At 37.9% G+C, this 16203-nt stretch overlaps 1 protein-coding gene across 6 annotated transcripts in view; it reads right to left on the reverse strand.

Moving 5' to 3' along the window:
• Positions 1-16203, reverse strand: part of COL12A1 (collagen type XII alpha 1 chain) — a 99227-nt gene that overhangs the window by 70529 nt on the left and 12495 nt on the right. For 4 of the 6 annotated variants that reach the window (XR_010621884.1, XM_065730908.1, XM_065730909.1 and 1 more), the window contains exons 5-13: positions 15045-15101; positions 14075-14338; positions 13798-13962; positions 13192-13365; positions 12132-12422; positions 11298-11900; positions 9623-9895; positions 7428-7700; positions 5109-5381 (exon numbers count right to left, since the gene is read on the reverse strand). Coding sequence is in view for 5 of the 6 variants with exons in the window: in XM_065730908.1 (XP_065586980.1) it covers positions 5109-5381; positions 7428-7700; positions 9623-9895; positions 11298-11900; positions 12132-12422; positions 13192-13365; positions 13798-13962; positions 14075-14338; positions 15045-15101 (2373 nt within the window). In the remaining variant the exon portion in view is untranslated. Of the gene's footprint in view, positions 1-5108; positions 5382-7427; positions 7701-9622; positions 9896-11297; positions 11901-12131; positions 12423-13191; positions 13366-13797; positions 13963-14074; positions 14339-15044; positions 15102-16203 lie in introns of those variants that run through there. The other 2 variants (XM_065730912.1, XM_065730911.1) reach the window with 2 other exon arrangements.

Raw genomic sequence — 16203 nt, forward strand, 5'->3', positions numbered from 1 at the left:
CATAGACTAGCAGTCTCATTTATTTTAAAAGACCTAGCAAAAGTGTTACTAGGCAGGGATCTTCACTGATCTAGGTGGAAACAGTTTGAAATATCAAGTGTCAGAAAGGTGGGATTCTGACCACTCAGTCTTCTCCTGAAAAAAGGATCATTTGCTAGATTTCTCTGAAATTCATTTAAAATGCTTCAGATTTCTGTTGCATTTCTGCTTAGAGTCAGCAACTGAAGTATTCTTAAAAATGTTCTGAAAAATACATAACTGCCAGCAAGAGGACACTCATAAAAAAATTGATCAACAACTTTCAAAATTTTCAGACATTCACGATGTTTAAACATTTCACTTATTCTAACAGTGATTTTGTTTTTCTTTAAAATAACTGCAAATAATTTAAGTTGATCTATTTAGCAGCTAACGTACAGTATGTTCTTTTCATCTGACAGAAAGCCTTTGGGCAGAAAATGAAATTCTTGTCAGGCTTGCAACTGCCTCTTCCAGAGTAAAAAAAAAAAAAAAAAAAAAAAAAAAGGGGGGGAAAATTAGAAAACCGGTAGCTCTCACAAAATGCTCAGTGACTTCTGCAGCACTTACACACACCATTGTCACCATGTTTATCATTGCATTTTATTTCTGATTTAAGATGATTTGGATAAGATCATACAACCCCCCCAAAAACTGAAAATCAAATGAATTGTTTGGGGTGCTTAGGAATAAGAGGGAGAGTTTTCCCTAAGGTTTTCTTGTGGTTATTTCTTGTTTAGTCTTTACCAATCACCACTGAATATAAAGTTTGCTACTAATTTGTTTAGTTCCCCTTATCACAAGCCTTCTCACAAACATTGCTTCATCAAATGGCAAATGGCAGCCTGCACTGAAACTGCTGAAGTAAATTATATCAATGTCTTTGTGAGCTGGAGGGAATGTCAGCCAATAAAAGGTGTCTGAGGAAAATTTTTCCATGGCACTCTTATAGAAAGGCTCCAACCACAGCTGTCCAGTGATGGATCACCATGCAATTCTGAAAAAGCAGGTATAAAAGTGGAGCTTTCTACAGCACAATTTTTGCACGTGCAGCTATGTTTACTGCAGTATGAAATATAAAGCTCCAGAATTTTCACCTCTGGGTGGTTACTTCATAACTGCAGACAAAATCAGCCAGTGATTCAAAGAGGCTGTAGGAAAGATCAGAGCACTCTAAGTTACCTGAAGTCTGGAATACTGACGGGAAACCACAGTGTTTCTTACCTTTAATGGAGGTATAAAAATATGATTTTCTTTTCCCACTACCCAAAGACAAAGAAGAAATAAACTTATTCTCTCTGAATATTTCTATGGTATAGAACAGTCCCCTTGATTTCTTATTACTTACTAGCTAAATTGTCTATACTGTGTTGTCCTAAAAATAATTTGATCTTTTCACATGTCTTTGCGCTGGAACAGACAGCAAATAGTTTACAAAGGATATTATCTTCAGTTTCTTGGGGAAATATTTGCCCCCTTCCTTTTCTCTGGAGAAACAGTAATGGCAAGCATATACTTAGTACAAAAGAAAAATGAAAAGAGAAATAGAGAACACAGCTGGTAATGATATAAACTACAAATGATGCTGGTTTTGTGTGGATTGACTTGGCTGGTTATCCTGAAGAAAACACATCACCTGAAAGTACTGACAAATTGCCATGTAGGGCAAAGAAGAGAAAGAGGAGGAACTTCCAAGAGCAACTAATAACTGCTCCAAAACACTTTGGAGATAGCATATGTAACTGAAGGACCTTCTCTGCATGCCTAGCCAGACATGTTCTTGCAAATCATGTTAGAGCAGTTTAAAAAATAACCAGCTGTAAGGGTCAGATTTTCTCACTCTGCTGAAGGCTACACTTGCAACTAAGAAAAAATAACTGCCCATGTGAGTTCTCTTACTACATGCAGAGAAAAATAAATCATTACTGAAGGCGGTAAGAATGTTTGTCTACACCCTTAATCATAAGGGACCATTTAGTGATTCAGTAAGATTCCACAAACATCTGAGTTTGGATTTTTCATTTCCTGCTACTTTACTGTACACTAGCTGGAGAAGCTACTGTATCCTCAATTCCTCTACTCTCTCTACTCTATTAGAGCTGAAATGTTCACTATGCTCAAACTGACTTCTCTTAGACTACCTATCAATAGTACAGATTAACAATGCCCCAGTTTGAAAAGCAATGTTAGCCCTAGCTCCTGATGTGATGATAAACTGAAGTGGCCAGCAACCATGGCATCTAACTGAATGGCTTTGGTGAAAATTCATATGGTGAAGACATTAAGTAAGCCCCACTGGGATTCCTGATACAGGAAAATACTTAAGCACTCAGTACTTCAGTGCTGTTGGCAATGAAAACCACTTACCTCGCTATTTTGTTTTTTAAATGCTATGGCTCATGGAAAAACTAACCAAAATACTAAACACTTTTTTTATGCTTCCTTTCACAGCCTTTTTGTCATTATTGTTGATAAGTTTATTTCCCCAGGAGTTAAGATCTGTCCCATTCCCACCCTCAATCAGACAAGTTATTTCAGGTAATGATTAGTCAAGTACTCAGTTTACTGACCTGAATAAATTTTCAGCACAGTCCCATCTTATTTGTCTTAGCTTTATAGGCAATATGACTTCTATTTTCAACTGAATTTATGTATGAAGCTTTAAAGTTTTGATGTTATCTTTTGGTTCCCAAAACTGCAATCCATTCACTCTTAGTTGTCTGATTTTCCTTGCACTTTTGTCTTTGTATCACTGTATGGTACTGTCTGGAAGATACACTATCCTATAGGTACTTTAACAGTACCTATTTTCATACCATTAGTTTGATAGTTTTTTAGAATACCTATTGACAGTGTCCAAAGACTTTTGGTCTACTTCAAATATTTTTATTATTCTATGAAACCTCAGATAGGCTGAAATATAAGGAGAATATTCCATCAGGAGCACTTGATCCTTCCAGAACTCCCGCCAGGATTTCTAAATCTAATTTATTTATTAATAATTATTTATCTAATCAATTTATCTTATTAATATACCTAATTCATCTAAATCTTACTATTTGATTCAATCTATTAGATGTTAGGGAGAAAAATTTTCACTGAGAGGGTGGTGAGGCCCTGGCACAGCATCCCAGAGAAGCTGTGGTTGCCCCATTCCTGGAGGCACTCAAGGCCAGGTTCAATAGGGCCCTGGGCAGCTGAGCTGGTGGGGGGCAGTCCTGCCACGGCAGGGGGTTGGAACTGCGTGGGCTTTAAGTCCCTTCAAACTGAAGCCATTCTACAATTCTATGATCATAATTTAGATCTCTAGTGCTACGCAAAAAGAAATTTGTATTCTGTTATAATCCTTCGATCACTTAGTGATTGCTAGAGTCTGTATTTGTTCTTAGAAACAATTAATCTAGCCAATAAATATTTAATAGACAGTTTTTATATAAGAAGTAACATTTTCTGGAGTAGCAGTGACAAGGTTTTCCAATTCAGCTGAATGTTCAAAGAATATCTATTTGAGTCATACCTATTTAAGTGGTAAGCGTAATTCTTTAACTTGATTTTCTAAGTGAGAAACTGACAGAAAATAATGCAGGTAAGCTGCAGGAAAAAGGCATAAAGGCCTCTGTGTCCTTCTAAGGTGCAACATCCATTTTAAACTCCATCTGGATGCATAAAAACCATTACTGAACTACAAAAAGATTATCCTTTTAACTTCTGTGACTCTTCAACCAGCCTTCCAATTGTTTTTTCTTCTTATCAGCAATTTATTGCTGCAGGAGGGAGCACTGAAAGGACACCACAGTTTTCACCTGAGACTAAATTCTGTTTTTCTGATGATGCTGGTTTTTCCAATTTGGCTGTATTTCATCCACTTTTTTCTTTGTTTAGAATAGATTTTAACTGAAGGTGTAGGCAATGCATTGGAAGACTATTCTGTTGCTCAGGCCTTATGACAGACGAAAAAGCTAAGTTTATTTCATGAACTCAAAACACAGCTGTTCTCTCCAGAGCCTCGTATTAAAAAATAGGTCTGACTATACAGAGAAAGCAAGGGAGCTGGGAAGCTCTCAGCACGAACTGCATGAATTGCAAGGTGCCTAATCCACTGAGACACAATGCAGCCATCATAGAAAGTAGGGTGTTGGGTTGTCAGACACGTAGGGGGTGTCACTGAGAGGCCAAAACTCACTGCTCCTTCTACAGTCAGTGGACAGAGAAATATTCCTTTGAATGGAAAACAAGTTCTCAAATGGATTACCTGCCTACTGAACTTATCTGTCTTTTTTCATTAATCACAGAAGAATCCTAGAAATTCCATGCTGCAAACCTCAGCTTTCAAATAAGTGCCTGAATTGGAACTGATTATTTTTTTTAATGTATGTTTCCTGATTTGTTTTGAAGCCTGTGCCATAAAGTTAAACTGATGGAGAAACTGAGAGTCAAACATATCGTTACTATAACTTCAAAAGTGTAAGTGATGGAATTTTAATTCCATGTAAATCATCTATAAGATCTTTTCAAGTACTGTGCCTAGGGAGCTGGAATACCAGACTTTAGCAATACATACCTGGCCAGCACAGAGCACAGTCCCACTTCCTTTCATGGCTTAGGAGGCAGCCTTCCCTATCCCCTGACAATTAACAGATGACACTGAGAATGCTCACAAGGACCTAGTCTGGGAAATTCTCCACTCAAAAGCAGAATGAGAGCAGCCTCCCTCCTTATAAGTCTCTGGCTCTGATTTAGGTGCTTGCCAGTATTCTGCTAATGCTCAGCTCTGAGCTGAGGTTCTTACACTTCAGTTAAAAGCAAGATGTTTCTTTATTCCTCTATCTAGACAAGAAGTTGTTTCTATAATACAAAAATGGTTCCTGAACATCTTTCAGGCTCAGTACAGAAGAAACCTTACAGATTTTTCCAAACAATGAGATATTTTAAATGTAGTTTTGGAAAATCCTTGGAGGAGATCTCTATAGAATGCCTTTTTACCTGTTTTTCATTCGCATGTTCTGCAGAAATCTCAGAAAGATAATACATTTTAAGACATCTGAAAGAGTAACCATAGAAATGAATAATAGTACAAAAACAGTAGTTACCTTCGAGTGTTTCTCCCTCTCCAGAAAGGGCTTCTCCTGCTCCAGAAGCATACAAGGCAGACACAGTCAACGCATACCTAGTGGCTTCATCTAAGCCCTTCAGCACTTTAGAGGTAGTGTCACCTTTCACAGTCAATTCCTTAGTTTCACCTCCTGAGACTGGTGTGTAAGTTATAAAGTACTGTTGCACCTTGCCAGGAGCAGCACTCCAAGACAGCTTCATTGTTGATGTTGTAACATCAGAAACTCTCAGATTTCTTGGATTTCCTCGGACTGCTCAAGAAAAGATGTTGAAAACAAATTGAAGCAAACTTTTCTTCTTGGTTTAGTTTTCAAGTTAACACAACATAGGATTTAATGCCAAAGAAAATAATTCCTGATTACCCTGCACTGACACACTGCTATATTATAATTTTATCATAATCAGGATTGTACAATTCCATCCCTACTCTCTATGCAAAAATGTCCAATAAAGTTATTTCAATTCTTTTGTTGTTTTTCAAGAAAACTACAGGCTCAATCCTGGAGCGCTTACACATATTAGCACTTGAACATGTGCTCAACTTCAACACACCAAGATCCATGCTGAGGTCACTGCTGCAGAATCAAGTCAAAGACTTGATGACATCACAGTGACCTGAAATTAACACCTTATGGTTATCTACAGATTTCTTTTTGACTTTAGCTTTTCCAGTGTCTAATAATTTAAAATTAGATTATGTCAAAATTCTCTGGGTGGAGAACTGGCTGGAGGGCCGTGCCCAGAGGGTAGTGGTTAATGGAGTTAAGTCCAGCTGGCGTCCTGTAACGAGTGGTGTCCCCCAAGGGTCAGTTTTGGGGCCCATCTTGTTTAATATCTTTATTGATGACCTAGACGAGGGAATTGAGTGTACCCTCAGTAAGTTTGCAGATGACACAAAGCTGGGAGGATGTGTCAAACTGCCTGAGGGTAGGGAGGCCCTTCAGAGGGATTTGGATAGGCTGAACAGCTGGGCTGAGCAAAATGGGATGAGGTTCAATAAGACCAAGTGCCGGGTCCTGCACTTTGGCCACAATAACCCCATGCAATGCTATAGGCTTGGGGCAGAATGGCTTGAAGAATGTAGAGAGGAAAAGGACCTGGGGGTGTTGGTTGATGCTCGGCTCAACATGAGCCGGCAGTGTGCCCAGGTGGCTAAGAAGGCCAACAGCATCCTGGCCTGTATTAGAAATAGTGTAGCCAGCAGGAGCAGGGAGGTGATCATCCCCCTGTACTCAGCTCTGGTACGGCCGCACCTCGAGTACTGTGTTCAGTTTTGGGCCCCTCACTACAAGAAGGACATTGAGGCCCTGGAGCGTGTTCAGAGAAGGGCAACAAAACTGGTGAGGGGTCTGGAGCACAAGTCTTATGAGGAACGGCTGAGGGAGCTGGGATTGTTTAGTCTGGAGAAGAGGAGGCTCAGAGGAGACCTTATTGCACTCTACCACTTCCTGAAGGGGGGTTGTGGTGAGGAGGGGGTAGGCCTCTTCTCCCTGATAAGTAATGACAGGACGAGAGGGAATGGCCACAAGTTGCTCCAGGGAAGATTTAGATTAGACCTCAGGAAGCATTTCTTTTCTGAAAGAGTGGTCAGGCACTGGAATGGCCTGCCTAGGGAGGTGGTTGAGGCACCATCCCTAGCGCTGTTCAAGAAGCGTTTAGATGAGGTGCTAAAGGACTTAATTTAGTAGTTGGGTAGAGATAGTGATAGGAGGATGGTTGGACTAGATGATCTTATAGGTCCTTTCCAACCTTATGAACTTATGAACTTATGAAAATCTATATGAAGGTTCACCAATGATCAGGACATCATAATGTCTCTGTTGTCTTGGGATTTTGTTTAATAAGGCATGACACCTGTTAGAAAACCATAAATGTTATGTCTAAGCCAAAGTTAGGGATACAGTGATAAATGTAGTAAATTATATGCCTCGTTCGTTCCTTGCTTTCCATTCAGAAGCACAGACTGGGCGTGAATTTGACGAAAATAACCATGATTTGTATCACAAAGATCATATGGACAATTAAGTAAACATACAGGTAGATTTTTCACCCAAGTTACCTTGCCATAGTTGGTTCTTAAGGTTCAATATACTGTTTGAAAAGGAAATATTGGTTTTGATAAATTTTATTGGTATTGAACACCTACCCTCTCAATGAGATTTCAGTAATTTTATAATTCTTTGCTCATATAAGATAATACTTATGGCCAATATCGGTTATTCTCATTTCAGTGTCAATATGTCAACACATAATGAACCTCACCCAAGCATACTATATTCACAGCATTGATCATGTACCTTCATCAGTTTTTGCATAGCCATTCAGCGCATTCCCAGGCCCAGACTGATACTCAGCAATAACAGACACTTCATATCTTGTATCTGGAATCAAGTTCTGTAGAGTAGTCGACCTTTCATTTGCTGAGACAGTCACTTGTCTTCTTTCTCCTCCAGTAAGTGGTCTGTATACAAGCCTGTACCTTAGAACATTTCCTGGAGCTGGAGTCCATCCAACTATAAAGCTATCAGTGGTTTCATCTGTTATCCTTAAGTTTCGAGGAGCGCCTTTAACTGCAAGAAAAGGGCACAAATAATTTCTAAGGTGCGATCTCAAAGACTATAATTGGCTTGTTATCCCAGTAGCTATTAAGAACTGTTGTGTGAACCATTTAACTTACTCCAGTCCTTGACAAAAGTAACTTTATAACTCATGTCATTTCACATCAGTGAGGACACATAAAAGCAGACCTTGGCTATTCCAACATACATTAGTATCAAGTGCAATGCAAGTTGAATAGCAGTAGTTAGCATTTTCCTTCATACAAGTTTTAATGTTTTAATTTTTATCATTTACTATCTGAAGTACAATTCAGCTAACACAGAACAGCCCAGGTTGGAAGAGACCTCAAGGATCATGAATCTACGACCCCCCTGCCACAGGCAGGGCCACCAACATCCCCATTTAATACTAGACCAGGCTATCCAGGAGCTCATTCAATCTGGCCTTGAACACCTCTCTGGGCAGCCCGCTCCAGCACCTCACCACTCTCATGGTACAGAACTTCCCCCTGACATCCAACCTGAAACTTTCCTCCCTCAACTTAAAACCATTTCCCCTTGTCCTGCTGTTAAGGTATGCTAAAGCAATCTTCTTCAGCGTTCAGTTACAGACCTATGGTGCAATTAACACTCCTAGCTTTAAAGAGAAGAATTTGTTTTCTACTGGTCAGAAACACAATACTCAATTTCAAGTTATTTACCAAGACTTAAATCAGTGTTAGTCATCAAGGGATTAGTTAGTCATCAGGACCAACTTGCTGCATGGAGCAGATCTTCATGGAGAGCTGCTGACCTTTAGGCGATTATAGAACTCAGTCTTTTCAGACATGTTAAGATTTCATCAGATTAAAATATATCAATTGCAACATGAGAACGCTGATTATTTTTTTTAAAGTTATTCCATCTTCTGTCCCTTACACTCATAAGCCACATATTCTACCAGTGAAGAATTTGTCTTGGAAAAGGAAAGTTTTGTGTGGCAAAAACATTCAGACTGGTATAGTCATGGAAATATGCACACCAACAGCAAAATCTGTATCTTCCAATCTTGCTATCCAAACTAAGCAATTATATAAATGTGTATTTATATCAATCCTAAGAGGAAAATGCAATTAAAAAATTTCCATGCTGCTTCTTTTGCTCCCTTGGAATCGCATCATCAAAGGTCACTAATGACAGTAAGGAATAAGGTAACAGAGTGGATTGACATTTAAAACAAAACAAAAGTAAAAATAAAAATAAACATGGTTTAGACTAGACTGAGTACATAAATACTGGAACAGAAAATAAAAATTACTGTGATCCTTCTCCTTTAGATCATAGGAAACGCATCTTAGCAACTCTGTCAAGAAAAAAAACGTACAGCTACCAAGTCTGAATTTATTTTAAGGCATTGACCACAAAGTCACACTGACATCAATGGAAGTCTTGAATCAGTAAGAATTATCGGATCAGATCCATTAGGTTTTGATGAAAAACAGTTGACCAAAAACCCTCTAAGTCTATGGTATATAGAATAGAATTTCTGTTAATGCAAGCTGAAGATGTAGACACAGCAAATTAAATGCATTAAAGTCAAGCATATACCTATGTAAGTCAACACACACACAATCATACTAAGACTCCCATATGCCAGCAAAATTTTTATTTACAGCACAGCATTTTATTCAGAAATAGGCCACTGTGGAGAAACAAAGCATCATCCAAATTTCAAGAAAAATAAAATTCAATCATAGCAATTCAACACTGGTGATCTGTTGGCCTTTTGTATCTTTACTAAACACACTCAGAGACAACAACACGTATTTTCATTTCACATAACAGCACAGCTTCTCAGCTCTTGCTGGCTGTTTCACATGCACACATTCTCTCAGTGAAGCATGTGAACATTGGAACATATGACTTTTTTACATCAGAAAACAATGGAAGCCTACCTTCTAAGGTGGTTTCCTCTCCATCCAAAGGAGGGCCATCGCCGTCTTCATATTCAGCAATCACACTGACTGCATAAGTAGTCTCAGGTAGCAGGTTGGTGAGAACTGAGCTAGTACTTGAAGCTGGTACTGAAACAATGAATTCATCTCCACCGATCGCTACTTTATATTTAATGAGATATGACAAAACTTCGGATCCAGCTGCAGACCAGCTCACTTTGAAACTGTCAGATGTTACATCAGAAAAGACCATGTTCTTTGCAGGTACGTAAGCTGTGTGGAAATGAAAATAGGCAGCTAAGACATACTTGCTGGAATATATTTATTTATTTTTAAACACAATCTCTAAAAACAATGAAAAATGTCCCTTGATCAATCTCCTTATTCTAATTGACAAGATATTTTGCTATACATGCACCAGTATTTGTTTTCCATACTTGCTTGTAGTTATCAGATTATATAAAGATGATATCTACAATCTGTCAAATCATACAACGAGTAGAAGCACCAGTTCAGTGATTTCTAGACCAAATGACAGTAGCCCATCTAAAATAAAGGTATCTTGGAAAATTTAAGTAAGAATGTGATAATCAAGCCGGGTTCTCTCTTCTACATGTCTCAAGAACAGCAATAACACTTTGCCCTCAATGGGAACTAAGAATCCTAGTGGGTTTTTTTCAAACGTTGATTAGAAAAAGGATAAAATAAATCCCAATATTTTCTCATGAATGGAGTCAAAGGGAAAAAAAGGAACTTGACACGAGGCACAAACACAAACCTGACATCCTGGGCTTGTTTTGGTAGGCCTAGTCAGCCTAACAGTGGGGATGTTAAGATTGCTTGAGCCCTCTAAAACAAAGGCTGCTTTGCTGGTTTGTTCCTCAAAGCTATCCTGAAACAAAAGGCTTATTTTTAAAGAAAGTGGGGTTTTCAGTGCTGGGGACTATTCAACATTAGTATTCTAATAAACATAAGCAGAGATGCTGCAGGTGAAACTAATCCTAAGTAACTTCAGCTGAACAAAAGCTAGAATTTAGAATTTTTCTAAATAGTAACTGTACCCAAGCTTGCCAAGTATGGATACATGTGAAGACTTTCATGTCCGGCTTTATTTCAGGTTTTATAGTCAGAATGAGATTAATGTCACCTAGCATTAGCTGTCTTATATCACCTTGTCTTAAGCCCACTTTCATTACAGCTGGGGAAGACAGAAGGACAGTTTCAGAGGAACATTCATTTTATCATAAAAATTAATTAAATCACCTTCTGGAGATGCCTACATTGCTCCATTGGCTTTAAAATTCTAGAACACAAGCTCTGATTAGCTACTTCATTTTGAATAGCTGAAGAATGAACTTTACTAAGTAACTACTATATTAAAGACTTAACTGAAGCTAGTTTACTACAAGGTAAAAGCAGAGCACAACCACACTGAAGTCATTCCAGATCAACATATACTAAGAAGTTTCTAGGCACTTAAGAAGGGAGGAAAATATATTTCTACATTTTTTTTCCCATTTGCATTTCTCTATCAACTTCCTCCAGTTGCTTTCAAAATACCTCAAAATTACAACCAAACACCAGCTAATAAATTTTATTTGTAGACAGTCAATTTCAACATTAATTCTTTGATGTAGGTACAACGATATTTCTCTAAGAAAAAGTATTTACTTACATTTTTTCCTTATTGCAGCCAGCTCCTGCTCAATCCTTAGGCAGACAGACTGCGTAAGTTCAAATGATATTCTTTGGAAAGCATCAAAATCTTCCACTGTGTAAACATGGGTTTCAGCAGGAGGTGATGCAATTGCTTCTAACTCTGTACGCACTGCATCCTTCACACCAACTGCAAATATTTCCACATCTGCATCCCTCAACTTTATTGCAGGTTCTTTAAAAGCATCTGATGATTTTCCATCAGTGATAAGAATCATAACTCTTGGCACATTTGGTCTTGATCCTTTGCTTGTAACAAATACTTTCTCCCTCACATATGTCATCGCTTTGCCTGTGTTGGTAGATCCACCTCTGTAGGGGAAGGTGTTAATAGCTTGAATTATATCTTCCACTCTGTTGTATCTGTTCAAAGAAAACTCCATATGGGGATCTCTGCTGTACTGGACAAGACTTATCTGTACTTTTCGAGGTGATATCTCAAAGCTTTTAACTAACACTTCCAAAAAGGCTCTTACTTTAACAAAATTGGCGATACCAATGCTGTAGGAGCCATCCACTAAAAACACAACATCAGCTTTTACATCCACACCACGTGAGCATTCTGTAAAGAGAAAAAAAACCACGACTATAAGCAGGTATTCAGGAACCATGGTATTTCAACTGTATCTGCAGTCCATGTATTATATCCAGTTGCTTATAAAGGAAATAAACCATTCCAAGTAAAGCTCTTATAAGCCATAAAGGTATAGTACTAAAGCAAATATCAGAAATATTAGAGGTTCAGACAAAAAGCTACTGCCTGGAAATAACAGTGCAGTAGCTCCTAACTCACCCACTTGAACTTTGACTTGTTGTGTTTTTTCCATTATAGTTATTGGCTCACTGGGCGTCAGTCCTCTCATTGCGTAAATGTTAATTTGATATTCTGTGTCTGGAGAGAGATCTTTAACATTCAGAGCAGTAGTCTGAGGACCCACACTCAGCACATGCTGTTTTCCACCAGCTATCATTGGGATGAACTGTACCCTATAGCCAGTTATTTGGCTTGCAGATGGATCCCAAGTGATCCTAACAGATTTTGAGGAGATCTGAGTGGCTACTAGATTTGAAGGAGGCTCCACCACTGAAAGAAATTGAAAGTGAACCCAAATTATTAATTGCAGTTATAAACAGATTTATATGCATATTTTTACTTCTTAAATAAATTCAGTCATCCTTGCTTAATCTTTAATTAAAAATCACACTCATTTTTAGCATAAATAAACATAACTGAATTACAGGACATTTCACAAGTGGCATCAGTGAGAGGGTAAAAACATAAACAATGCATTTGTGGTACCCCAAGTTTAGTGAAGTTCCAGGAGAAATGTTCTTTTTATCTGATCCTATTTCAGTCAGAAATGAAAGCAACACCCATAGGAACACAGTAGAGGGTCTGAAAAAATGCAGACCTGAGCAGAGCATTATGACAGCAGAGTCATCCTGCAAGCATTTTGGGCAACAAATAACTACTTAGAATCTCACAGAGGATTCTTTAGTTTATTCCTTAATTCTTAACCTATTACATATTCTGCCCCTTCATCAACTAGATTTTTCCATTTGTATATTTTTTTCTATAGAATTGAAACCAGTGCTCAAACTGAGTGTAGGAGACTGATCATTTTGTTGCCCTTGAAACTACAGAATAATGGAGCTATTCCAAATCTACTGTGTTACACATTTTGTCCTCGTGTATTTAAATGCACAAAGCTGAAATCTGTTTTCCATACTTGCTAAATGAGGCAATGGATCAAACTCAAAATAAAACACAGAAAAGGAAGTAGGGCTAGTCTTCTTACATATACATCAGAATGAACTGACAACGGCAAATGCATTACATAAAAGTATCTCACCTTCTTCTCCACTAACCAATTCACCCAGCTGTTCATCAACTCCAGAGCACACTTGCAATATGATTTCATTCTGTATATCTACAATTCCATCAAAATTAGCCACATTGAATACATGTTTCAGTGAAGGCTGAGATGCAATTAGCTTGAGTTCTTTTGCATCTGCTGCTTTGATTCCTAGAAGACGCAATAGACAGGACCATGTTAAGTGGCTGAAAAATACAAACACCAGTGAATGTACTCATAAAGTATCAGAATATACCGAGGTAAAGCTGAATTAAATTCAGTTCTTCTAATGTAATTTATCAATAACCATATTACTAAATATCTAAATACAATGAAGTAATACACTCCATTTTCAACTTAGGAAAATAATATGGTAAGTCCAAGGGCTAAACTCCATTTGTCAACCTTCCTAGTTTCCATGTAGGAGCTACAAAATAACTAGCAAATTAACACAACTGGTATGTTCCACTCTGAAGGTTACAGATACCCACTTCAAGGCACACACACGAAAAGAACAGCATAGCAAAACTTCAAAACCTGTTTCTGTAAAATGTAAAACTTACTGCTTTAGGAATACTAATCTCTCACTCATTAAAAACATACCCAAACTAAAAACTTCAACTCCTATGTTGCGAAGCTCTCTCGCAGGAATTTCAACTTCATCTTGAGCCTTTCCATCCGTGATGACAATTGCCACTTTGGGAAAGCCTTTTCTTGCTCCAGCTGACTCAGTGAAAGTGTTTTTAACTAGGTAATCAATAGCTTCACCTGAAAAAAAAGGCAAGTTGTTTTTTTAATTAGGTATGAATGAACTAAGATTTAAAGCAAATTTAAAGTAAAAATGATATGCTACATAAACAAGTATGTGGGAAATCTGTACCTGTCATAGTGTTGCCACCTTTATAAGGTATCCTTTTAATTGCATCAAGAAGATCACTTCTTCTGAAATACTGATTTAAATTGAACTCTGTTCTTGTATCTGAACTGTACTGAACAACTCCAACTCTTGTCTTTTCTTCCCCAATGTCGAAAGCTGATACAAGGGCAACCATGAAGTCCAGAATATATCTAAAGTTATTTCTTCCTACACTCCATGAACCATCTACCAGGAAAACTAAATCTGTCATTGCACTTATGGAGCATTCTGAAACACACAAAAACAACAACAGAAACACCTGTTAGCAGATGTGCAATTGTATTCTTACAAATCAGTGAGAAACATCTGAGTAAATAAAAGCTAAAATGAACAGATTTTGATCATATTATTATCTGGAATTATCTTACTTAGGGAAGCATTATCTGCCTAGGTGAACAGAGACGAGGAACTTTTAGCTGCCATTACTACAAGGGAACTGTCAGTTAAAAACTCAGTTTTGAGACACCGCTCACTCTATTTCACAAGATCTGTTATCCCAGATAAAACTTACACATACAATTTTTTGAAACAGTTTTATGTTAAGGAAATGTCATCTTATTACCACTTCTGCTTCCCATCTTTATCTCCCCATAATAGCTGCATGGCTTCTTCTGCAGTGCCTTGCATCCACAAGACAACATCTTTTCTTGATAGGAGAGAGGCTTCAGTGGATTTTCTTAGATTACTTGCATGAAGTCCTTAATTTCGGTACCACCTTTGTACTTCATTCTATCAATATGGCTACAGATTTCTTCTATCTCACTCAGTTTCTTCCCAAGTTTTCTTAATTCTAGACAACTTTAAAAGTTAACTTTATTGCTAAGTAACTAAGGAATGCAGCTTAACTTTGGAGGGCCCTGAAACTAGATCTCAGTTATCTCCAAAACATCTGATAGACAAAGTACAAAATACACTGATAGACAAAATATCTTACTTTGTATTTGAGCTTCAACCTTCTTTTGCTCTGGCACTCCTGGACCACCTGTCTGAACTGCCCAAAATACAACATAGGTAGGATTAATAAAGGAAATTAGGTTAATTTGTTGGAATCAAATAAAAGGAATTAGGGGAAAGAATCTGACAAGACTCAGAAATTGAATACAGAAATGCAAGTTATATCACATATAATTGAAGAACTGACAACATAAAATTCAGGGCAACACAAAATGCAGAAAATGTAATACTTAGGAGTCTTCTGTACTTGCACATTTCCAAGTAATACCCCCAAATCAAACACAGAATCACAGAATTCACTGCAACATGAAGAGATGAAATACCATTATTACTCCTCACTAACACACTGGGGAATTCATCGTAATTAATTTTCCTGTGGTCGTTTGGGTAGCCTGAGACGTGAAAAAACACACCATTGCAGATAGGCTGCTGTGTCTAACTCACAATGGTTAACTGTAAGTGAGAAAAGTTTCAAGTCTATATTATATATATATATTTTAACATTTTATTGTTTGATGAAAATAAGTTCATGGGTCTTTTTTCTTCACAGAAATCCAGTCAGATTCATTTCTTAACTAAAGTCAGTGACAGCTTTCCCTCTGAATGCAGATGCAGTTAATAGGAATAGGCCCAGTTCGACATAACCAGAGGTCTCCTGCAAAGAACTCTGTATGACCTGTCAGAAACATTATATCCAAGCAGTCTCCTTCCATCTTTGATTCTGTGAAGAATTACACTTAATGCAATAAATAAATAAATGAAAGGCTTGCTGTGCAGCAACATCTTATCTGACTTTCGGCATGGGCCAATATTTTGATGAGGAACTGGAACAAAGCCAAGTTCTGTGAATGACCAGTCAGTTCTGTTATTTGGTTTTTTTAACTGGTTGACAACAAGCTCAACATGAGACAGCAATGTGCCCTGGCAGCCAAGGGGGCAAACCACATTTTGTAATGCATTAAACACAGCACATTCAGCCTGTCTAAGGAGGGGATTTTGCTGCTTTGTTTAGTACTTGTGCAGCCTCAACTTGAATAGGTGGGGTTCTGGACTCCACTATATAAAAAGGATGTTAAGGTACGTGAAAGTGTCCAAAGGAGGACCACAAAGCTGCTCTATGGGTTAGAAGGAATGTCCTA

This window comes from Cyrtonyx montezumae, unplaced genomic scaffold, assembly GCF_038088225.1.
Source record: "Cyrtonyx montezumae isolate F1298 unplaced genomic scaffold, pur_monq_1.0 scaffold_13, whole genome shotgun sequence".
NCBI lineage: Eukaryota > Metazoa > Chordata > Aves > Galliformes > Odontophoridae > Cyrtonyx > Cyrtonyx montezumae.